The following is a 26204-nucleotide window of genomic DNA, read 5'->3' as shown; positions in this document are numbered from 1 at the left end:
TGCATTAAAACAGTTTCAGAGACAAAGGAGGCTGGATAAGAATTCTGATCCTAGGAACCTGTGACAAAGATTGTGAAGTAGAAAATGTCCTCAGTCATTCTCCATTGTTTAATTCCTGACTGCACATTGGCTTCAACGCATCCCGGGAGAGACTGAGCCATTCAGTGCTCAGATTCAATTTCTGATAACACTGGAAAATGACACAGTTGGTTATTTTCTGTTCAAAATAGTGTTTTTTTTTTTTAATTGTTATTTTTTAGTGTTATTACTACGATATCTTTCCTCAGAATGGCATAAGCAAGTTTTCATCGTACATCCCTGTCACAAAGTAAAGAAGGGGCAAAGGGCTGGAAATGCATGCCAGGGAATTGAATGTCAGCATGAATTTATTAAGAAAAATGCATTACTTACATGCAATTGTAAATGTAATTCCTGTCGAAGAGCTGGTGAATCATGAAAACACGGCAAGACTGGAGGAAGAGCCTCAGCAAACAGGCTCCAGGGATGGCTAACTGAGCTGCATTTTTTCTCATTAGCAGTTGTTGTGCACTGACCCCAGATGTGAACCACACTGTGATGCTTCTCAGAGCTAAGCCTGTTACATTTTCAGTTTTTCAAACAGGCATTTCAAATGATTAGGATTTTTTCAAATGTTACATTCAACTTGAACAGCTATTTGGTCTTCATGAAGTGACATTGCTGCTCTAGGTCTCAGATTCTCCAGCCATAAAGCAAACCTAAAGACATTTTTCTTCCTTTATGATGTGCTTTGAGATCCCTGGATGCTGTAGAAGAATGAAATGCCCCTTAAGAAAATGGGCTCACCCTTAGAACGATCTTGACCAGGAAACAGCTGACACGTGGTCTTTGTGATGTGCTAATTAACAATGATTTAGCATTCATGCTGAGAAAGCAAGGGCTATTCAACCTGAAGAAGAGGAGGCTTTGCAGGTACCTTGTAGCAGCCTTGCAGTACTTAAAGGAGCCTACAGGAAAGCAAGTTTTGTCAGGGGGTGTAGTGATAGGACAAGGGGGAAGGGTTTAAAACTAACAGATGGGAGCTTTAGATTGGGCATTAGGAAGAAATTTGCTCCTATGAAGTTGGTGAGGCACTGGCATTGGTGCCCAGAGAGCTGTGGGTGCCTGTCCCTGGAGGTAACCCAGGCCAGGCTGGATGGGCTGTGGGTAACTTGGTCTGATGAGACTGGGACTGGATGGACTTTAGGTCCCATCCAACCCCAGCCATGCTGTGATTTTTGGGGGTGTGATCAAAGTTTGCCACAGTACTCAACCTCGCCAATGGATTTTTGTAGCAGCATCTTCTCTGTTTTATTTTCTTTCTTTCTAATTCCAAACAAGTTTTGTTTCTTTTCTTGAGTGCTACGGGGAACTGAGATGAGATTTTCAGGGAATTAGCTTATTTCTTTCTTTAATTAAAATACCCAGAGCTCATAATTCTTTGTATAAAGTTGATTGCTTTACTTCCCCATTGCATTTAACTTTATGTCATGTGGTTTTGTGTGTCACGATTCACTTAATAGTGTGAGTCCCTGTACAACTCTTTGCAATCAGCTTTTGTTTTTGCTATCCTGAGTAGCTTAATATCCTGTCAGCCTGCTCCTCATTCGCTTTTGTAGGTCTACACTGAATAGCATAAATCCACTGCTGGCCTCTCTCCACTGAGAAAACAGATTATACCTTCCTGCATTTTCATTCTTGTACTTTTTATGTGATGCTATTCCATCCAAACTAAGCCAGGTTTCTAAAGGAGCCTTTGGAGAAATGCTGAGTTCCTTCCAGAACCTGACTACCAGTAGGATCTCCCATGTCTCCATGCTCACTCTTTCAGAGGACTTCACAAACCAGGTCATTCCTCCCCTTTAACAACTGTAATTACCACCAATTACCAAATCATTGTATATTACCACTAATTTATCTAAGCTAGAATAATCAAGTTCATGGCATACACGACCCATCTTCCAATAGATGTAAAGGAATAGTAACAATTTAAACAATTTACTTGAGAGGATATTTCCCACTGGTGCAAAGGATGTTTCAATGCAACAGTTTATAATAGCTGTTTGATTTGACTCAATGTTTTTTCCCATCCTGTGTCTCAGTTTATCACTTTAATTGCAGAAGCCCTGCACCTGTATATGCATCTATATGCATTTCATGTTTTCTTTCTCTGAAAAGCATCTCCTAGTTCTTCACAAACGTCTTTATTACTAATATAATTGCTTCTCTGAATATTTTATTACTTTCCATTGACTTTTCTCACTCCTGCTTGCAATTCAACATCGTGTTCTGAGACTGAGGATTTTTCTTCTTTTTATTATTACTTTTTATTATTACTGATCTGTCTTTCTTTTTCCCTTCTTCTTATTGACTAGTGTATGGTTTTTCTCAGCCCCTGGATTGTTGATTAGTTTTCCTAATGAGTTTTTTTTTTTAATTTCCTTCTCTCTACAAATTTCTAGTTCTTCCAATGCTAAGATGATTGTAGTTCATGCCTTGCAAACTTGTGACATATCTGAGTTTCTCTTACAAGACATTTGTCATCATTTTCACTGGTTTGCAAGCATGCGCTCATAGCTAACATACCCATAAGGACACCCTTAGGATGGAGATAAAATGCTAATTTGATTTGATTGAATTTATCACCCATTCTGTCATTACTGCTGTTTCTTTGTTCCTGATGTTTAAGCTCTGCAGCTCTAGAGTCAGTAGTGCCCTCAGGAACAAAAATCAATGCGTGCAATACTGCATCCACTCTCACAGTGTCTCTTCCTATAATTTCTAATTCTGTTTGTGAGACATGTTCTACAGCTGATAAACTTGACCAGAAGCAGTTGCCCAGAAAAATCTATCTGAAATTCATCCTGTCAGGTGTCTCCTTGTATTCAGCATCCTTTCAAGTTGGGAAATCAGATTTCATCATTTGTGTTGGATGGTTACCCTTTGAAGAAAGACTCTCTTGAGTCTGTTCAGATAACACCTTGAGCCTCTGCAGCCTGAGCAACTGCCAGGTGAACATTCACAGCAATATGCCAGTGTTTTAGGCTGTCATTCATATAATTTTGGTCATCTCTAATGTGATGGGGGGTGATTTGGTTGTTGAGGGGCTGTCATTAATAGAGGTAGGACAAGAGAGAATGGTTTTAAACTGAGACAGGGGAGGCTTAGGTTAGATATGAGGAGGAAGTTTTTCACTGAGAGAGTGGTGAGGCACTGGCACAGGTTGCCAAGGAGGCTGTGGATGCCCCATCCCTGCAGGCATTCAAGGCCAGGCTGGATGTGGCTCTGGGCAGCCTGGGCTGCTGGTTGGTGACCCTGCACACAGCAGGGGGTTGGAACTGGATGAGCATTGAGGTCCTTTTCAACCCAGGCCATTCTGTGATTCTATGATATGGTTCCAGTCAGGTCAGGATGGAATTAACACTTACTATAAAGAAACACTGCATCTATTAATGCATCTGCATTCATTTCATTTTTGCTTTTTCTAAAAACCTGATGACTTCAGTTTTCCTATTGATTTTTATTTTTTTTTTGTTTGTGTGCCATTGTTGTTTTTACTGCTATATTTATTTCCTGGTGTTACAACATTCAGTGTGTTCCTGGCTTGCCAAATGAAACAGCTGGAGAGAAGCTTTGTTGAGTTACGTGACTTAGAGATCTCATGGTGGGTGTCTTGACTTGTAAGAGTCCTACAGTGTTTTCCTTTAACAAAACATTTTGAATATGACATATTTCAGGGCAGGCAGGTGTCCTGGAAGAGTAGGGTGAGGATCACAGATGAGGGCTATAAGATTGGTAAAAAGGCACTGGGCATCTCATGTGTGATGCAGGGCTCTAGCAGTAGCTGGTGTAATCCTGACTGCAGCTGGAGTTGGATTTGATGTTAGGTCAAAGCATGGATGAAGACAGGGCTCTGTGTGCTCATGTGTAACACAAGACATTAGGTAGGGAATTAGCCATTCATCGACCACCTTCTCTTTTCCCCACCAAAACTCCATTCTATCCTACACAATCTTCAAGATGCATGCAGTCCTGTTGTGCATGCCCAAAGCATTGGTCTTTCACTGCTATAATAGGGAGACTCATTCATTGACTCCCTGTTCCTAACTATCCACTGTATCATGTCTTGCTCCTCTTAGTCACATCTCTGATCAGAATGCATTTTCCATCATTTTGCTGCATGCCAAAAGAAGACATTATAGTGACCACGACCTCCAGTAGGGGAACTCCAGTAATAAGAGGCCTCTCTGAGAATCATGTCAGGACAGTGTGACAGAACAATTAAAAAGAGGCATGAACTGGCAGAGTTTTCCTTTGAGGTCAGGATGACAGCTAAGATGACTGCTTTGCTGCCAATTTGGGTTACTTAATGCTGGAGGGGATTTTACCACATTGCACAAAAACGCAAAGGCTAAGTAGATTATTATTTACATTCCCTGGGAGTGAGGAGGAGGAGCAAGCATTCTGGGAAGCCTAGAAATACAAGCTTTCTGCAAAGCATAAAATAAGAAGCCCAACAGAAATGAGGAAAATCAACGCTAGCTGCCCATTAAGCTCTCAAAAGGGAAGAAGAGCATAACGACTTTGCATTTAAGTTCTTGATTTTAATGAAAACTGCAAAGAAGCCTTTGTACTCTTTTATGCTGCTTGGAATACTTTGGCTATTTCATCTCTCTGAGGGAGCTGAATTTCCATTCAAATGGAATTTGAGTGGAAGGAAATTCAGTTTTTTTGTACGTTTTTAATAACCAAAAATCTCTCACTGTAAAGTTTATGTTGGTTCAAAAGGCCTTCCAGGTTTAAAAATTCAGATTAAAATCGATCTCTGCCAAAGCAGGTGATCCAAGTGCTTTCTGGATCACTGACTTATAAAACTATTCTTGAGCTCGGAATTTTCATCCCAGTTCGGGAAAGGAAACAAGAAACCTCCAAAGTCCTGGCAAGTAATGAAAGCTACTTCTTTCCCAGCTGTAACTGGAGAGGGTCTTATTCCAGCAATAAGGATATTCTTAGCACACCACAAATAACAGTGAGAGAATAAGAAATAAGTTCTTTTATGCTATATTCCGGATCTTGCCTTTGGATTGATTTTATCTGCCAGTGCATATCAAGGGAAAAATCCTTAATTCTCTTTTCCATTATGAAGCAGAAAATGTGTTATATAAGCAGAACTGAATAAGAATATCAAATCAGATTAAAGATGAATAAAAAGGATGCGCTGGCTGTCATCACTGCTTCCCTTAAATATCCATTCATCAGCCTCCATTAACAGAATCGATGTGTGCGCTTTGCTAGAGCTGCCCAGTTTGGAGAGAAATTCATGTGTTGATACAGAAATGCAGTAATAACAAAAAAAGTCCTTAACAGATAATTGTGTACTTAGTTGGATGCAGTACAGAGGCTCTTCTCTAGGAAAACTCACTTTGCAGTGGTAAGCTCTTTTCTCCTTTGAGATGCTACTGTGTATATACATAAATGTACACGGAATAAACACCAGAGACTTGACGTTCCATGCTTCTAAATCAGACTCATTCAGGTAGTCACTAGAAAGTGTGGTTCTGCTCCAGCTGAGAAAACAGCTCCATTTTCCTTTCAAAGATTTCCACTCTGAGCTATGTGCAGCACTCTGTTCCCTGTTTGGTTCTCAGATTGTCTTCTCTCCAGAATGAACTCAAACTACAGATTAACTTCATCCCTGTGAGCTGTGGTATGAGATCCACCGCAGACACATGGATCGTAAAATCCATCTGATTACGTGTTGAAAATCTATCTTCACATTAGACCTCTGAGTGCTACTAATAGGTGCAAATGAGCCACATGTCCTGCTGTAATGGTCTTTTAATAGCAGTCGTTAAAATGGAACACAATTGAGTGTGCTTCTGGTAGGCAAAACCTGAAAAAAAAGTATTTCAATGTTACCCACTTGCATCTTTTGTCCTGCAGTTTTCTGCTTGCTGAACTCTGATGTTGTCCTGTTCCAGCTCTTAAAGACCTCCCAATGAAATCCAAGTGGAGGCAAAAAGGAAGCCTTGGTGTTGGCACCACTGAACATTTTAGAAGCTTTCATATAGCATAGTGTCACAGACCCTCAGGAGGTACAGCCACGTTCACTCCATCCAGACTCAGGTGGGATGCCCCTAAATGATGTGAAATATCAATTTGGATGGATGACTTTGTGTGGGTAACTCTTTCAAGCCCAAACACTATTTCTTCCCAAAACCTGTTCAGGCCTCACTGTTCCTCCCTGCCAGTAAATGTTAAAAAGGCCCTAGCATACCTTCCTCTGACACCTGGGCAACCTTTTACACTGAGCACTGATGTATCTGCATTCTTGTTGCTGTCAATGTGTGTTTGTGCCACCTGTAGCCCTCACCTAAGCACCTATGTTGGACAGTGCCATCATTTATGCCTGGTGGCTGAGTTCTGTACCTGATGTGGCCTCCATTGGCAGTCAGCATTAATGCTGCCAGCCAGATAAGCAAGCCAGCTGACACCAGGCATCAGGGCAAGCACACATGAAAGTCTAGGTGAGAAGTATTAATACATCTTTTCTGAATGTCAGCACTGGTTTCTTTCAACAGCCCTCGAATGGGGAAGCTTAGGGAAAAGAGTGAGGGAATAAAAAATTGATTTATATAGATAGCATGAGTATCCCTGGTGAAATTAACCCTCAAAATTTTCTGCTCACAGTTCTCCTTCTGGACTGACGAATCACACAACACAATTTAATTTCAAAGAAGATCAAAAATCCTAATCTTTCTGAGGCAGCCTCTGGCAATTTAATTTCTGTTCCCTGACATCACGTCAAACTGGAACTCTTGTAACTTGAAATGCTTTCTCCAGTCCAGTTCATCATGTTAATCCCATGTGATTGGTCTTCATATTTGAAACTTACCCTTGCCTAAGAGCCTATAATTCCATCTGCCACCTTCCATTATGACTGCAAAAGTGGCAAGTTTTTTGATCAATGCCTATTCTGCCTTCTTGATAGAAGTGACCCAAACCTGACTCTGAGCTGATGAAGAGCCACAATACTTGGTAGTTCAATTCCAGAGGCAAAGGTTTTCTTTCTGTGGGTGAAGACCCCCATCTCCTGCCCCTCAGTAGAGTCCAAATGTTTCTGTTACTGAAGGACGATGCAGTCACAAATGTGAAGAGTTTAAGATCCACGTCAAACCAGTGATTTGAGGCATCTGTCTCTGATGACTGAAGTGAGAAACAGTTGACTTCAATTTCTGAAATGCAACAAAGACAATTCTAGTAAGAACACGTACACAAACTGTGCTGTTTGATTTATTTCTTGGACTCCCTATGGCCCTGCTCTGCTAAGAAAAACATTTCTTAAAATGTCACATGACTGTTAGAGCAATATTGTGGTCTTAGAGCAACGTTTTGGTCTCAGAGCAGCATTTTGCTATCTCACTTAACAAGCATTTAACGTACAAAATTCCCAACACTGCCAGTCACCCATTGAGTGCTTACTGCACCATTTGTTATAAATAATACTACTGTAAACCACAGGGAATGCTTTGATGGATGCCAAGATATTGTAATCATGGAAATATATCACATTTCATTGGGGAAAATAAAGAGCATATTTTGAGAACACCTTTATATTAGCACCTCTGCTGCAGTGCCCATAAATAGTTGGAAGTCAGTCGGAATCGCTCTGTTCACAGACTACAGAATGCCAAGACTCAGGAAATGAGAGAGAAATATGTTGATAAACATCTTCTCTCACAAGCTTAGGTTGTGACCTCAGCAATCCAGAGATGATTGTCCTGCAGCCCTATCACAGTGCTCCGCCAACAAATTTGAGACAAATCAGGATGTTGCAGGCTTTCCTACTTTGTGCTGGAAGCAACACACAACTTGTTTCTAGGTGCCAAATTCCTCTGCACATCACAGTCTACAATTCAGAATCTTCTTTTCAGTTTTTTTTTTTTTTTTTCTCTTTTCTGTTTACACTGGGAGGAAACTTGTGTAAGAAACTCGCTAGCAGATGCAAAAACAGCAATTAGAGCAAATCTCAATTCTCAGCAGTGATGTTGTAATGGAAATAATCATCACCCGCCTCAGCAGATTAAAAAGGGAAATTATAAATCCATCGTCTCACCTTTAGAGACAGTGCAAAAAAAACCACCACATATTTGTAAGTGGGATTCATCTGCTTTGTTTTAAATGTCTCTTGTAGAGTGCAATGAGTAGACTCCATTGAATCTAATGGGAGTCTGGTGTGACTAGCTTGTATTTGGATTTCTGCACTGCAGTCTTGTACTTTGGGTGTGGGGAGTCCTACCTAGCCATTACAGCCTGCCATGTCTTTACAAGGAGAGTGGTTAGGCCCTGGAACGGGCTGCCCAGGGAGGTTGTGGATGCCCCGTCCTTGGACGTGTTCAAGGCCAGGTTGGACGGGGTCCTGGGCAACCTGATCTAAATGTGTGTGTTTGGTGGCCCTGCTAGGCAGGGGGGTTGGAACTACATGATCCTTGAGGTCCCTTCCAACCCGGGTGATTCTGTGATTCTGTGATGTCAGCACACCATAGAACTGCCAAATACACCATGCAGGGAGCCTGGGTGAGCTGAGCCAGAGTCAGTGCAAAGAGCCAAACAAAGCCCACCCTCACCTCCTCGCGGCCCCACGGAAGGAGTAAAGGGGTGTGGAAATGAAGCTGCTTGCTGGAGTCATCCATTTTGTTCATTCCTCTTTTGAAGGGATTAATAACTGTTGGGTATTTGCTGCATTATCTGGTATTTCTGGTAACTGCTGCAGTCGGTGATAAAGCCAGGTGGCTGCGTTTGATCAGATTGGAACTGCAAAATGTGCCTTTTAAGGTGTATCATCCTTTAAGACTCTGTTTGACTCACTGATCTTACTTTTTCCTCTCTCTTCCTTCTTTTCCAGATCAATTTTGTATTTCTGTTTAACATAGTTAGAATTTTAATGACAAAGCTGAGAGCTTCAACCACTTCAGAAACAATACAGTACAGGTAAGTCAGCTGGTGCTTCTTGCTCCTTGTTTGGTAGCAAAGAACTGCCTTGCCCATCCTGTCCTTGTCCCATGTTTGTCTTTCCAGATGCCACTGTGACCTCAGAGGGTGTCCTTCTCGTCCCACAAGTATATGTCTTATATAAATATGTCATGACAGTGAGGGTTAGACCATTTATTTAGTTAATATGGTGGATCAGTGGAAAAGTGTTCTGTCCCTTCTAGATCTCTATCCCAGGCTCCGGCTTTGTAGATGCAGAACAATGCAGTGTCAAGACTTCCCAGTAAATCACGTGTGTGTGCATATTAAGATCTACATTCATAATAAGATTCTAACAGAGCCAGGATTTAAAGAAAAACAGAGCCTGCAAAGCATTCATATCATATCTGTAATCAATAGCAGTATTACTGCTGATTACTGTGCACATGCGTAGAGTTTAATTATATTTTTTAGTGCTGAGTGTGGGACAGAAGGCTGTTAGTGCTCTTTCCTTCAGCTGGCACCAGCATTAGTGTAACCACTCAGTGGGCTGCATCAGGGCTCCAACCATCAACTACCAGTTTATGGGATTCCTTCTTAGACAGAGCAGTTCCCAGGGCTGGCTGACCATGCCACCTCTCAAACAGTGTGTCAGAAAGAGAAGGATGGGGATGTTTAGCACAACACAGCAGAAGGAAGGCAGCCTGGCCCCTCTGGCAGTGCTGTGAACTTAGATCAGACCCCAACAGTCCCAAAAGAAAATTCTTAGAAATGAGGAGACGCTGAGTACCTTTCCTCTATTGCCATCTGTAGTGCCTTGCCAAATGGGCCAGTGTTTTGGATCATTTATGGACAGACAGGTTATCACTCTGAGAAATAGCACCGTTTTTGTGGGGTAATATTGTCCATAACATCATTTCTAGACAAAATCTCAGTGCATCAAACTGAGGCTTGAATTCTGATGTCCTCAAATCAGCCTGCTCTTGACTTCAGAGGCAGTTCAGCAGTAATGGAATTTTGTTTTTCTACCTGGTTGCTTTCTTTCACTCCTGTCTTGGGCCTGGGGACAAACGTGAAATTAATGCAGTGCTCTGATTCCTTTGCTCACATTCTTCTCTGTGCATTTCACGAGAAATGAAAGGGGGAAAAAAGAATCCTTTTTTCGTGCTCAAAGCTGATGCCATGAAACTGAAGTTAGCGTTTAAAAAAAAAAAGTACACCAAAAAATAAGCCCTACCCAGCACCAATTCAAATCTCATTATATTGTACTCCCTGCTGCAGTTGGCAGGGATTAGAGATATTAGATTTGGAGGCAATCTAAAGTAACTGCCTTTGTCCTTGAACAGATGATATCCACACTACAAGCTCTGTTGGTGAATCTTCTATTTCACAGCTGAAATAGGAACCTTTTGGATTCCTGGAACCTGGAGCAAGCCTTGCTTAACATTTGTTAAGCAAGTAATAAGTAGTGTGGCAGTGTGGCAGGTAGTTTGTTAAGACCACTGCTGTCTCATGATATTGGTAGTGTTTTTGTGCTCCCCTGTTTGCCTACCTGTCTTTATCCATCTCTTACAGCCTTACTATCTGTAAGAGATCTGCAGAGACTTAGCAAAATGTGTTGTGTGTGCTTGCAAAGTATTTTACAGAATGAGGCTGTTCTGCTCGTAGCATCCCAAGGCACTGTTATAGCCCCAAAAAGAAAGATTAGCCTCTGATAATTCTATTAATAATAACTTATGCTTCAATGTGCACCATACATCTGTTATTGTAAGATGGCCCTAAACCACTCTGTTGAGGATACAGATGCTGCAGAGCGAGCATTTACACTCCAGACAGAATCAAAAGGTGGGCATAAGGCAGGTCTTGCTTGGCAGTCCTGGCCAGGTGCAGGATTTATCAGTTATCCTCCTGAGGTATAAGGGCTCACTCACTTGCCTTCAGCCTAATTGTCATGGAGATAGGACGGAAACTGCCTGGAGGAAGTAGAGAGAGAAAGAAGGGTGTAAAAAAGATTTCAGTTTGTTCAGGGGACAAAGAGGATTGGAAGACAAAGGCTTTCCCAGAACACTTCTTCAGGTCATCCAGCACTGGTCAGAAACAATTCACATGCTCACTCCTGGTTTCAAAGTGAAGGCTGATGGTTTTTCCCTTCTCCCTGCTAAACTCAATCCAGTCTTTTGTGCTGAACTTGTGTTGCCCTTTGCCTGAGGGCTCCAGGAGCCTTCACCTTGCATCCCACAATAAGGTCTTGAACCTCAGGCCTATTCCTGTAGATGGAGGCCAAGAAGTGTCCACAGCTTGGCTGTCCTCCTGGGCAAATGCTCAAGTTCTTTGGCCATTATGCAAATAGAGACCTCTACTGCTGCCCTTAGAAAATGCCTCAGCAGCATGCTCTGAGAGCCACAGAATCCTGAAAGTTGGAAAAGACCACTAAGAGCACCAAGTCCAATAGCAGCCCATCCCCACCGTGCCCACTGCCCACATCCCTCAGTGCCACATCTCCATGGCTCTACGACACCTCCAGGGATGGTGACTCCACCACCTCCCTGGGCAGCCTGTGGCCACTGCATCACAGCTCTTTCTGGTGGAAAATGGAGCTTTCTACTGGGAGTACTTGTGTGCCCCAACTCTGAACACCTGTGTTAAACACTGGGCAGAATTTTACATGTGAATGCCTATCTGAAAATGGTTCTTTTCTCTTGTGACTGTACATATTGGACAGAACTGAGTAGCTGTGTCTCAGGACGTCCTTCTGTTTCTTCTCAGCTACCCCGTGTTCAACACGACGAGGTGCTGAATAACTTAAGCAGGCACCTAAGTTCCCCCTCCAGCTAATGTAGGTACTTCCCTCTGAATTGCTCTGTGTCTTGTGCTCTCTCCTCATTAAAGGACTGGATTTTTTAGGTCTGTGTCGTTACAGAGTGGTATAATGTCAGGTAACAAGCATGGTTCTCTCCTGTGTTCACTGGTGGTTATTTTCTCCCAACAGGAAGGCAGTCAAAGCAACTTTAGTTCTTCTGCCTCTGCTAGGCATCACATACATGCTTTTCTTCGTCAACCCTGGTGAAGATGACATTTCCCAAATTGTCTTCATCTACTTCAATTCATTTCTGCAGTCTTTTCAGGTAGGAGGACAATTTTATATTTGGGTATTGGCTACTGCTAAAAGGATCCTTAGTGCTTTTCAACCACCTTACAGCAATTAATTACATGGCAAACGATTACAGTTGAAAAGAACTCAGCTTTGTTATTTATGCTTACTTAATAGATGTATACAGCATATCTCATGGAGTGGAGATCTCCCAGGTGTGTTCCAGAGGGATTCATTCACCTCCCTTATCAGCACTGTGCTCACTCTATAGCTACAGCCCCATCTAAAATCAGCACAGAGATAATGTTTCATCCCATCACGAATTGTCTCAGAGAGGATGATGAGTCATGCTTCCAAACTGCCTCTCTCTTCACAGATTGAGCTGAGATTTAAACTAGATGTTTCCAAAACAAAGGAAAACAGCCCCTGCCTGTTGGGGATACTTGATTAAGACATTAAGGATGTCTTCCATATTACCCAGCTCCCACTCCAGCTCTCCTGCAGCACCAGACTAACCAGCTCTATGAATAGCTGTACTCTATTTCCTCCTTCCACTGAATTTTAGAGGATTTCTGCCAGTATGTAAAACACAGTGGAAGGTAATTGTCCCAGCTTTCTGAATCTGGTAAAAAAAAATACCATAAAAAAGGCAAGGTGGCTGAGACCATTAAGTTATGTTCAGCCATTTATCTCTGCTTAGGTGTGTTCTATAACCTTGTTTCTGCTTGAAGATTCTCTTCAGCAGGAGTGGAATTATTGCTGTTATTAATATTTTACTTATGATATCTACAGGAGCAAACACTCTGATGCCCAGAATATCAATTCAAATGTACAGTACACAGGCTGTCAAGCCAAATCCAAGGCTCTGGAAACCAGAAGTTTTGGATTACTGTATTTACTGACTGCATGTTTAGCTTTAAAGTACAGAGCATCCTACCAGAAATTGAAAGTCAAAAAGGAAAGTGACAGTTTTAATCAACAAACAAAAGGACTTCAGACCTTTACAGTGAATCAACTCATGTTTTTCATTCCCTAAAATTAACTCTATTACTCAAAAACTGCTACACTGCTTGTCTTATTGTTAGCATTACAAAGGCATACGTAAGAAAGGACGCATGGTGAATATCTCCTTTATGGTGGCAATAATTGCAGACCACTGCTGAAAACAGAAGAAATGGGACTCTGCTCATGGGTTTAAAAATGAAAATGTCATCATGTTGTCACCTAATCTTATATTACAGTCATTACAATCTTTGCAGTCATTAGAGAGGTGCAGTCAATTGATTCCTCAGAGCACTGCAGCTCACTTGAATGTAAGCAATCCAGTGATGCACTTGCCCCCACAAGAGCATGTGGGGCCATTTGACACCCAGTGTGGTATGTAAGACATCTGCAGTGAGTTGGCAGGCATGACCCAGGACCTGTGAAGGGCTCTGCCACTCTGCCATTTTGGGGGAGACAGCTGGAAGCTGGAGAGAGGCTTTAGCACATCTGGATGGATAATTTGCTCTATCAGTGTCTGGGTTGTAGCTCTCGTGTTTTAAGAGCTTGCTGCAAGACACCTGGAATCTCATGAAATTGTAGGGCAAAGATTTTGTCTGGCTGTAAGAGGATCATTAAGACATCAACAAGGTTGTGTTTATGCTCAGGATGATGCCAGGATAAAACACAGCCCCCAGATCTGCGTGTTCAAATACCGAATAATTGATTGTTTTCTGTTCTTTCCAGGGTTTCTTTGTGTCAGTATTTTACTGCTTCTTGAACGGTGAGGTAAGTAGTGTCCTCTGCTGTCAGTGCCATTAGTTCTCAGGAGGTGGAACCTACTTCAGTGCTTGCTTGTGCAACACGGGATGTTTTCACATGGGGCTGCAGTCCCATCAGTCTGTTCTCTGTTAACGTGCATCTGAATTTCCCAGCTCTCTTAGTGAGTGTCCTTTGTTCAGAAAGCTTTAACCCATTCTGCTCCAACTGGGAGGCAAGGGCAGAGGAAAAGAAATATTCCCAGATTATATATTTTTTTCCTCATTTTAAGACTTCTTTCCATTTTCTCAGTAATTCCAAATACGATTTCTGGGCATAAATAAGCCTTACTTCTCATCTGGGCTCTTGTTAAGGACTATGCTAAGGGTGACCCATTTTTTATAAAGGGATGCCATCCTGAGGTGAGTGAGCTTTTCTGTGAGGTTCTCTCTGAATGAACAATCCCTGCTGTAGAAGGGTTGGGAACAAGGTCACTGTGCTACTTTGGATTAGTTTTGGGGACTAATATTCATGTAAGAATGTTTCACTAATACCTATTAATGTTTGACTTACACCCTGAAGTCTCAGAAAATTATGTTTTTTTCTGTGGTTGCAATGCCTGCATCTGATTTATCTGCATTAACACATCTTCTTTGTCTAGTTAAAGTTCTCTGGAAGATCTGGAAGATCACTGTCTAAGATCATGAGCCCACTTCCCATCTCTTCCAACGTTAGGAAGTTCAGACATAATCAGACAAGGCAGTATGAATTATTTATGTTTCTCCTCTATGCCTTGATAGCAACCTAGCAGATCTGGAAGGATTTCTGTACCAGTGATTTTCCCAGTTATATCACACTACCATTGCAATTTACGTTTTTCACTTCTTTGGTAGTCAGTTCAAGGTTAAGATACCCAACTTGAGTGATGTGAGTCTTGATTCATTTTCCCAGAAATGGGTATCTAGTGTCACTTGAGAGGCTGTCAAGTATTTGAGTCATCCCTGTGGCTCTACCAGATGGGATTTATGACCTGTAAGAAATCCACATCTGGGTGGGCAGTGGGAAACCAAAGGGGATATAATGGGTTTTCTGTGCAACTACTTCAAACTGATCAGTACAATCTCTTTCTCATCAGCATAGTCTACAATAGATTTGCTCACTTAAGCAATTTTAGACTTCACTGACAGTATGGACTAGCTCTCTACTCACTCTAATTCTTGCTTAGATATTTGGCTCCCGTGCAGACACCTACAAACAGCTGAAGTTGTGAGCTAAACCTTCCCTGTATCCATGTTTACATCTCTTGTGCAAATTCAGGTTGACTGGCTAAACCATTATATCTGCTTTTTTGAGATAGAACTTTAGGCTAAGTTCCTAAATATTGCAGCATTTTCTCTTTCAAAAGAGTAAAAGAAATGTGGACTCATCTTATGGTATTATGGGTATGATTTTAAATTCATAAGGATTTGAAAGGGTGAAGTTACACGCTCAGTTCTAGCTTCAGATCTGCAAAGCTTAGAAACAAGTAGAAAATTCAATTAAATTTCAGAGACTTTTGAGTTTTCAGTGCCTCTGCCCAGAAAAAGATTGTATCTTATAGTGCACTGTTATAAAACCTCTCCCTGGTGATAGTGCCTATCCTCCCCAGATCTCCACGCACTCAAAAAGCATTCCAAGAACAGATGATGTTTCTCTCATCGCATTCTGAAGTCCACATCACATCCCATTGCAAAACTTTGCCATTATGCTGTGTCTTACCTCCTTGCGAAGGGAAAGGCCTTCGAATTGCCAGCCAAAGGCACAGATGAGGGCCTTGGTGGTTAGCATAGTAAAAGAGCTTCTCCTTCTTGTTAACTTCCATGTCTCAGCAGTGAATGCCATATTGACTTAGAATCACCAAGGTTGGAAAAGACCTAAAAGATCACCCAGTCCAACCGTTCACCTATTCCCAATAGCTCCTACTAAACCATGTCCCTCAACACAACATCCAGCCTTTACTTATTGCTCAGTTAGATATGCAGTGTCTGTATTTCTTAGTCCATGCTAGTGGCATCGCATTGGAAAAGAAGTACCATAATACCATTTGCGTTGTCCTGACTTCAGTTGCCCTCTGACAGTCATCCCCAGTAGGAGCAGTGATGAAGGGAATGCCACTCCGTCTCCCAGCACCATAAGTAAAATCCACATCAGATTTGGCTCATTGAATAGTTAACTGCATAACATGATGAGTGCCATGCTACGAAGACTTTTGTTGGAGAAGTGAATCTGCATAAATATTCATATGGAATTATGATTGCAGAACTTTCATAAATTTCCTCCTTGTAGAACTGCACGAAATCTTTATAAATATCACCGAAGCCCTGACGAATTATCATCTCTTCAATCAACCTGATATTCCTATCTGTGTGATAGATGGGCTGATGATTTGCTATCTCAGAAGTTTATAATAAATACTTCAAGTTCTCCAGTTATGACAGACTTGGGTGCTTTGAATGCACGTAATAGTCTTCAGCAGGTTATTCAGCCCACGCAATGCCTGTCCTACTCTTAATTATGACACAAGCAAAAGAGTAGAAAATACATTAATTTAAAGCTTTAATAATGCTGTGATCTCAGCTGCATCTCTGCCATTTCATATTTGACACTGATGCCAGTAATTGTCTATAGGAGAGCTAACAACCATTGGCAGTAGCACTCACAATATGGATCACAGATGACACCAAAGTTTCTGTCTTTTTTTTTGGTGTCAGTGTTCTACCTGTTACATTTGGCAAAAGAGAAAGCAGGAAGGAGTTTTTGCTGTGTAACATCTTGTAGCCTCCCCAGATTTAAACCAACTTGTCCTTATGATATAGAGCAGAAATTTGTTTCTCCTTGTGTGCTCATTTGCCCCAGATCAGAGACATGACACAAGATGTATTACTTGAATAATTCTAATTTCCAGTTGGAGAAGGCACCTCCAGCACTTCAGTTGAAGATGGTACATATGTAATACAAGACTTCACCATAAAAGGTCCTGGCCTTGATTTTGCAGTGCTTTGGTCTGACAGTTCTGCAGTGGAATCACTGAAGAGAAGAACAAACTATGAAACTGATGATCTCAGTGCTGAATTCAGCTTTACATAAGGTGGTGGTGTTGTCATGAAGCTGTACTGAATGGAATACACTTTTGCAGAACACTGGACGATTCTTACTGCACTTCACTGAAAAATATTTAGGATTTTTGAGTTGAAATTTATTCTATCTAGATCCTTTTGCTTGTAACAATATAATAGTGTATAAGCAGTGTTATGCTTTCATGTTATTTCATCTTCATGTAAGTACAGATGAGCGTACAGATTTATAAAACTCACTACATCGTGTCTTTAGCCTCTGCAGTGAATTCATCCAGTAACTGATAGTGTGTGTTTAATTGAAGTTTTTTAGAGGGATGTGTAGCGTGGGAAGAATCTCCCAGGGCACATCTTATTTTTCTGACAGTAATCTTCAGGAGTGAATGTTGAAAGAAAACATCACTACCTATCGAGGTCACAGCCAGATCAGAAATTACAAAAAGTCTTGGTGAAGGTTCTAGACATATGTGGAGGATCCTTAGAGTTGCTTGCTTTTCACTACATGAAATCCAGGAAAAATATTTGTTATAACTTCATTCCCAGAAGAAGCTCACTTAGGAGGCCTAACAACTAATCAGTGAAGACAGTTTAATTGGGCTTCATAGCCCATGGGCTTTGCGTAGGGGAGCATTGGGGAAGCCATAGCGATGCTCTGTAGCAATTTAATCACTGTTCATCTCTAGGCTCACTGCTCATCTGGGGGTTCTTTGTACTTTTGTCTCCAGGCTTCTTAGTAGCTTCTGCTCACAGGCAGCATTTCTATTAGCTTATTAATTGATTCCTGATAAAATATCTTTAAAGAAAATGGGTCTTCCCTCTAGCTTTCTTTCCACTGTGGTATCCAGACCTCCTTTCCAGCAATGATCTTTTCCTGAGAGAGAAAAGAGAGGTAAAAGAGTTCAATTATTATATTTCGTATTCCAAATATACCTGCCTGTAGGAATCTGTTAGCCTTGGTCTTGCAGCTGCTGTTGGTTGCAGTCTAAAGAGCAGGAGATCAGACCTCAGATGCTTCACCTTCCTCCCAAAATGAAATAAAGTATTTCTGGTCAGCTTCTGGTAACCCTTCAGAAGAATGAGAACTTCACTATAGGCCCTACTCCAGTCCTCTTACCTCATCAAAAGCGTGGTGGAAACAAGATCATTGAAGGGGAAGGATCCTTGCCTACAGAGAATATCTAATAGTTGCTGAATGCTCCATGTAATTTTCAATGACCATCGGAGTTGACTCTTGAGAAAGTTCTGTGATCCTTGGAAAACCTCACAACCATAATAGGAGATAATAACACTGTACCACAGCAAGATGCTTAGGAATGGAGGTGGTGACGTGAGAAAATGACCCTCGTTTATGAAGTGATAGTGCTTGATGAATGGATAGACACAGAAGTCCCCACTATCGAACTGAATGACAGAAATGAGTCAAATCCTGATCAAACATTGTGAGAAAAGATCTTACTGAGGATGGGTAAGCACTTGAAGAGAGGTCAAGAGGTGTATTGTGACGTTTATCTTTGGATATATTCAAAATGACTGGATAAGGCCTTGAAAAATTGTTTAATCTGGACATAAATTCTGCGCTGGTCTTGCTTTGATCATAGTGTTAAACCTGAAGCCTTCTGAGGTCCCTTCTAATTCTACAATTCATGAATCCTTTATCTGTAATAAGGTGGTTGTCCTTTATCTCCAGCCATTCCTGGTAGAATGCAGAACTAGCAAGGGCTGTGTCAGAAATTATCCTGCAAAGAGTGAATTCTCAGCTCAAGCAGATTCTAGTATTATCAGGTCAAAACCAAGGATCTACTATAAATTAACATTTAAGAAAGAAAGCAATTATTCCTAAAGAGGAGTAGAAGTTACTTCATTATATGGCACCGTAATTTATTCTCACAACTAGATGCAAGTCGAGGATAAATATGTTTATTTATTTCTTTTATATATTGGCCCTTTACCCAGGCACCATCTGTCTCTCAAAATCTATTAAGCTCAAAGTGGCTTACTTTGATCTGATCATCTTGGGAGACTATTCATTATAATAGCCAGCTATGAATCATGACCTAAATGGTTAGCCCATCAATCTAAGCAGCCTTCACATTAATCATTCCCAACCCAAAGACATGCATTAAACATTCCTTTAAAGCACTGAATAAATATGAATATAGGGCTGGACTTTGAGGGCTAAAATTTAATTCCATCTTCCACAATTATTGCTTTTTCAACAAAGTGGCCCAGCAATTAGTACTACTAATATATATGTGCACTACTGCTAAATGTCCCCAAGGATGACTGGTCAATATAAAGTCAAGTGAAAGAATAAAGCCTTCCCTTTGGGACCATAAGGCCACAGTTTACTACAGTCTCCTCCTTATATCCATCTCCTCACCCAAGTGTGTTCTGGAAGAAATTCACCTTCACAGAAAACCACCTGTGACTCCATTAGGTCTCCTCAGACTGATGTCCTACAAAGCAGAGAAGAATGAGCCAAAGCATAGGGAAGAATAGGAACTCATCTAAAGATCCTTCCAAACCTTATTTTGCTTTATCTGCTGTCAGAGAGCACTCCATGACAAAAGCACATAGCTGTGCCTTGGGTTGATAGCGTTCATGGCCTTCCCCTCAGGTGTCTGGTTCTGCTTTTTAGCAGGCTCAGAAAAAGGGAGCAGCATTTACCTCCTGCACGAAACGTGCAACAAATCTTTTCAGCTAGTCAGAATTTGATGTCTTCTTGAGCTGTTATATACATTAAAAGGAAATCACACTGTTGTGATCTCTGGAAATTAACTTCTGTGTCTTAGTCTGGCAAGTGCTGTAGAAGTATGACCCTGTTACTAGAATGTACAGGAATGCTGCTAAAGATTCTTGGAAAAAAGAAAAATACAGCTGGAAACCACTTAAAATGGGTAATTTCGAGGGAGAAAGAGAAACTTTGGTACATAAAATAGCAGTGTGATGTTGGCTATTTGAGGGACCTATCTGCACCTTTTTGTGCAAAATTACAGGCTTTATTACCATGTTTCCTTTGAGTTTTGCAGACTGTTTTGACTACATCCCCTCCATACCCCAAGGGGATTATATGCTGTCACGGCTTCTTCATTGAGAAATTTTTTTGACAATTTTTTCAGACCAGATGTGAATTTTAGTGGTTTTCGTATGTGATCTCAAGGTTTGAAAGCTCCTCAGTTTTGCAATCCAGCCATCACCACCCTCTGACATCTGTCTCTCCATCACCCAAATTCCCTCTCTTCACTGTCCAAAAACAAGCCCAAGGAGAACAGTGCCCACACTCCATAGGCAGAAGAATGATGGTAAATCTGATTTGAACACACATTTGGGAACTGTTATTGTTCATAATAGGCAAAATGCAGAGTTTAAAGTAGTAGGGAGCAGCTATTGGGAAAAAAATGACAGAGTCAGACAGAACTGAGCTGTTTGCTGAGCAGCACGGAGAAACTTTGCCATGTCAAGCAACTAAAGTTGCACAGGGATGAAGCTTATAATTTTATTTACGAGGCTGCTTGATAGGCTTTAAACACTGATGATAATCTACATACTTCTTTTGACTGCTGCTAGCTAATGCTGTTAATTTTGGGTCATAGAGGAGCTAGTGCTGACTCTGGGATTTGGTATTGACTTTACAAATGCTTAATGAATTGGAGTAGTGCCTCTCACAGTTAACTGCTGGCTTTGAAGATGCTACTTTGCTTTATCTTTTTATGCTCTACTTCTCTCCCTGTATAATAGATTTTTTTTCCTTTTTTTTTTTATAAATGTTATTGGAGCAGTCACAGCCCTATTTCTTCTTTTCTGACTTGAAGTTAAGCAATCTTTTTGTGTCTGAGTTCAGTTAAGAGATAAATTCAAGCTTAACCATTTCTGCTTCTGCTTTGTTCACATCCTAATTGCAATGATTTATTCTCCCATTAAAAAACAACTTTCACTCAGCCTTGTAAGTGCAGAGTGTATTTTCATATGCCCAGACCATTAGGAATGGCTCCAACTGCACAAGACAGCACTTTTGTTACTACTCTTTATCCTATCTCAAAGCTCATAAGCAAACCGTGTCATAAACAGCATTCAGACAACTGCTTGTTTAGACTCACATCTTTATCTCCAGGTGTCTCTTTATGACTTGATTGGTTTGAAGCTCAAATGATAAATCTAATCTGGCTTCACTGGCTGAGTAAGTACCTGTTCACACAAGTTGCTCAGAAACACAAAAGCGCATGAAGTCGCTCCTCCTTTCCTTGGCCCCATGAAATGCTCCCAGAGGACCACCTTGAAGGAGTTAAGTGGGTCCCAGGCTCTCTGTAAAGGGGTGAATTTCACACTTACAGAATGGGAAAAAAACCTTTTCTAACAAAACCTCAGTGTTATATGAGGAGAAATGAGCATTCAGTAGCCGCCATCCCTCTTTCAAGACATTAGTTACCCTGTGACACTTTACATATTTACTAATAGCATTTGCCTTAGGTGCCCCACATCTAGCTGAGATAGTTTTGCACTCAGTGGAACAAGTTGAACTAATTTAATTCCCCATATCTAAATCACCTCCTTTGGGGGAACATCTTTCTTTCTGCATTGACTGCATTGAAGGCATAAATAATTGGCCAAGACCAAGACTATGTATGAAGTTTTCAGATGATACGCATCCCCCTGGCATGTTCATGATGTATTAGGGCCCCTATGGTATGTACTACATACCCTTAAATCCAGAAGCAGAAAGAAGTACCCCATTGCCACTCCAGGTAGAACAGAGTAAGCAGCACAGCTCACACAAAACCAAGAAAATAACCAAAGAAAGAGATCCTCAGGTCCTTTTTGCCCAATCTGCACCTTCTAGAAGGACTCTGGTAGAAAATTCACATTTCCAGCTTCAGGATTCCCTTGACAAGACATCTAAGGGTGCAATTGCAAAACTGTTTTCCAGACTGATACTTGCCATCCAAAAAATGGGGTGTATTTCATCCTCATGGGTCACTTCCAACTGGAGATATTCTATGATTCTGTGATACACAAGCAAAGCTGGGGATGAGGGGTCGGAGTTCCTAAGTGCTACAGGCACTTAGATACAATTCTCTGAAAGCCTACCAGGAAATGATAGGATTGAAATCAGCTGAGAAATGGAGTGCAGTTCCTCCCTTCCTATGCCGTGCTTATAGACTGTATGTTTTAACCATCAGGTCATCCATCATTCCTGTTCATCTGAGACACTTCATACTCACAGTCAGGTTTGGGTGAGGAATTCCCTTCTACTGGAGCTCATCCACTCATTTGAGCATCCATTACAGACAGCCCGTTGGAGCTGGTCTGAGATGGGTCTGGTGAGTGTGAGTTCCTCATGTTTCAAATAGGCTTCACACAGCACCGGAAGACAGGATACAACCTTCAAAAGAAACGGGAATCACAGAATCATAGAATCACCAGGGTTGGAGAAGATCTGCTTTAGGAGAAGATGAGTCATGACTTTTGACATATTGAGTGGTTCTCTCTTGGTCAGGAAGAGAATTGGGGGTTGATAGCTGAGGTATAATACCTACTGTAATTTTGAAGACTTACCTGGCTGCTTAGGTTAGGGAACTGAATTGAGACTCAACAGTAAGTTCAGTAGGAGATCCTATAGTAATAGAGATCAAGAGGAATATCCAGAAACTGGTCTAATTACTTTATTTCAGGCTCTAACTTTGAGTCTTGTCTGCCAGTGTTTTGGCAGGAAAAAAGTTACATTTGGTGTTAGGAGCATTTCCAGCCTTTTCACCCATTATGTTTTAGGATTCCTGCTGTCTGTCTCTTGCTTATATACATGCATATTCCAGCTAGAGGCCCTGGGCTCCCTCTATGGTCTATGCAAAAAAATACACACTTAGGATTCATCTAGCCTGTTCTAAGTATCTGCTGGAGGATGATACTTCCGTTGACTGTACTGGGAGCCCACAGGCTCAGGTATGTCTGCACCGTAGATGCCCGTGTTCACTTAGATGGTCTGGGATTCTCCATCATATACAAGGAAAGCAGAGACAACTGCCTGCGACAGGTCTCTGTAAGACAACCATCAGGACCATCCATTCTGAGGGCTTGATTTAACTGTCTTAATCTTAGATACGTATTGCCATTTGAAATGCTCTGGCACATTTGAGACATCAGATATGAGAGGCGAGGTCTGAGAAACCCACTTTCCTCTGAGCGCAGTGCTCAGGAGAGTACTGACTGAACTGGATGCACACATGTAGTAATCCGAATCAAGCCCTGTGTTCCAGTGGCTCAACAGCTGTCATCATGTTTCTCGGTGCTGTATGGTGTCCCTTCACTGAGGACACCCGTTTATTCCGTGCGTTCACGTCCTTTCCTTTTTCTTTTTTCACCAGGTCCGTTCTGCTGCCAGGAAAAGATGGCACCGCTGGCAGGACCATCACTCGCTCCGAGTGCGTGTGGCACGTGCCATGTCCATCCCCACATCCCCAACACGGATCAGCTTCCATAGCATCAAACAGACCGCAGCTGTGTGATACACCCTGCACATGTCTGCACCACCTGGTGGCCTTCAGGGTTCTTTCTTCAGTCTCCCCAAACCCCTTTCTTCAGACTCTCTTCCTTTACACTGCACTGCGCTTTTTCGGCAACGAGGTGCCCGTCATATTTTTGTGGACTCTCATTTCCCGCGTTCATGATGCTGCTTTAAGACAACCAGGCAAAAGCCTCCTGGAGGAAGGGGTGGCAAAGCAGATTCAAAGAAGAGATTTAACACTGACTGCACCTCGAGGAAGTCCACGGCACAGTCTAAAACAGCACAGTGGCAGGAACAATAAATTCATTCTCTATTTTTTTTTTTCTTTGTTTTTCCCTCCCATAGTGTGGCGAACAAAACTATTTTTGACACTCTGCCCATCTCTACCCTGTACATTGGATCCCAGTGATTTCAACAGATTTCGTGTGTAGATAGCCTATCTCGTTGGTTCTTTGTAGAAGTTTCTTCTTTGCAAAAAAAGAGTATCTGAGAAATGCTGTGAAGAATCCGAATTTATCTACCTTCCCCATTTCTCCCTTTGATAGACTGGGAGTTGTCCAGGGCATTGCTGGACTGTTACACATGGGGTGTTTTGCCTTGCAAGAACCGTGCCCTGTTCATGCATAAGATGTTGAAAAGGACAGCAGTATCTCTTGATAGCTCTATAAAGTATTCTTAACCCTCTCACCCCTGTGTTTTCCACACAATGTAAGTAGCCTTTGGGAAGTGTTTGGTTTTAGCTAAGAGGATTGGGCTGGGGAAGGGCAGCAGGACATGATTTCTGGGTTTAAAAAATAGAAAAGGGAAGCACTGTAAAAAACAACCATGAGAAGAGGATGTTTGCATTCTGAAGATAGTGCTCTATGCTGCACAAAGATTATCTACTCAGCATTTTGAACTAGAGCAGTTGTATCTACTAGGCTTTTTATGTGATGTTCAGAAATACTGTATATTTTCAATAATAAACACTACTCTGGGTTGGTTTCAATAAAACCAGGCATCATTTTCTTTAATCTGGGAAGAAAAATGAGCCCTGACTAACTGTAGACTTGAGATTGTTCTTGTATCCAAGATAAAAAAAGAAATCCAGTTTCAGGATAATATCTGGGGAGTCCAGGGACAGAACTGCAACCGAAGAATTGCCAGATCTGAACCTAGATGTTGTTAGTCATGCTTCTTTCTAGTTGCATGGTGTGGCTAAAGAAATAAGTCTTACACTCTGTGAGCTGCCCAAACTTTAGCAGGAGTGCAGTAATCAATACAGCTGACTCCAAATCCATATTGTCCAGACCAAACCCAGACGTCTGGCACCTGAAGAAGTGAAATAATGTCTCTATCAATAGCCCCTCAGCTTTCACAACCTTACAGTAAACCACTGCAGTGCATCAGTGCTAAATTACTTAGGGTACCAACCTCATAGCAATCTTCTCAGGGCTGTTTCCAGGATGCCTTATTTTCACTCACAGTAAATACTCACCAAGCATTTAACATCAGCACGTAGATGGAGACACCTTCAAGCAGTGGGATGGTTGCCCAGTGAGGGTGCTTCATCTCCATCTCTAAACATTATTCCCTGAATTATTCTCAAGCTGTACTACTGTTAACAAGGGAGTGAGCATGAGCATGCTGTAGCTGCTGTATTTCTTTCAGTGCACATCAGGGGGGCTTGGAAATTTGCTCATGCTCTGTCTTCAGAAGAAGCTTCTTCCATTGCTTTCTCTCGGTAAGGGTGCAAAGATGAATCAGGTCTCATGTGCTTTACGCAAGACTCCCTGATACTGCAATACCTTTCATTCCCCTATCTCCCTTCAACAAAATAATCACTCAACGTGTGGATTTGGGATGATTCAGATGTGCCTTCTGGATCAGTAGGAGAACTCTCAGTGTGCCAGGAAAATGGCTGTGGATATGATGGAGTGACAAATTGTGTGTCTTTGCATACCAGTGTATGCATCGGTACCTGCACATCTGTTTGCACGTGGGTGAATGTATGTCTGTGTATATGAACAAAAGCAGAAAAGATACATCAGATTTACAGCATATTGTTCAGGAAGAAAAGAAGGTTTCTTGGTTTTACTGAGTTATTATGGAAACGAGCATCCGTGAACTGAAGCACTTGAAACAGAATTCCTAAGAGCTCTTCCAGGAAAAAGCTTGCAGCGCTGAGTGTTGCAGATAATACACATGCTAAATGCCATGTGAGAACAAGTGTAAGCTCACTTTGGATCTGGACTAATTGCTTCTTTCTGATGTTATTTCAGCCTTTTCACCCCCCCCTTCCAGCTCGCAGTGGAAAGGACATCCTGTGTCCTCCTGACTGCGGCCTCTGGGAGTCAGCAATGCTGCACTGCAGTTCCATGGATGCGAGGCTATCAGCTTAGGGACTGTGTTTGATACTGAAGAGATTTGTGTCAGGTGGCAAACGCCATTTGAAGTGCATGGCACATGGTGTCCTTCTCTGATGTCTTTTGCTTCCAGACTGAGCTCCAGCCCCCAGGAGATACCAGTAAAAACCCTCTGCACCTGGAACAGATAGATGGTCGTTAAGCACTGATAAAAGCCGTTCCATGGGAGCACATAAGGACTGTGCTAGCCACCAGATCACAGCAGAGTGGTTTTCAAAGGTCAAAATGCCAAAAAAGAAGAAAATGAAGATCTGCCATTTTGAAAGACACAGCAAGCCTGGGGGCACTCTGTTGGATGATGAGAAAAAGAAAGAGGCATGGAACCATTCTCTGAGACCATGTCTGTACACTGGGAAATCATAGAATCA

The 26204-nt window shown here is 41.7% G+C and overlaps 1 protein-coding gene across 8 annotated transcripts in view; it reads left to right on the top strand.

Moving 5' to 3' along the window:
* CRHR2 (corticotropin releasing hormone receptor 2) overlaps nucleotides 1-24424 on the top strand; it is a 132396-nt gene extending 107972 nt beyond the window's left edge. For all 8 annotated transcript variants that reach the window (XM_042817072.1, XM_042817075.1, XM_042817078.1 and 5 more), the window contains 4 exons: nucleotides 8924-9009; nucleotides 11978-12113; nucleotides 13808-13849; nucleotides 23292-24424. In XM_042817072.1, the coding sequence (XP_042673006.1) occupies nucleotides 8924-9009; nucleotides 11978-12113; nucleotides 13808-13849; nucleotides 23292-23432 (405 nt within the window). In that variant the 3' untranslated portion in view covers nucleotides 23433-24424. The remainder of the gene's footprint in view (nucleotides 1-8923; nucleotides 9010-11977; nucleotides 12114-13807; nucleotides 13850-23291) is intronic.
* Nucleotides 24425-26204: the final 1780 nt, after the last annotated feature.

This window comes from Centrocercus urophasianus, unplaced genomic scaffold (genome assembly GCF_019232065.1).
Source record: "Centrocercus urophasianus isolate 14NV4802_14NV808 unplaced genomic scaffold, USGS_Curo_1.0 seq_16, whole genome shotgun sequence".
Lineage (NCBI taxonomy): Eukaryota > Metazoa > Chordata > Aves > Galliformes > Phasianidae > Centrocercus > Centrocercus urophasianus.
This window is presented reverse-complemented; position numbering and strand designations above follow the sequence as displayed.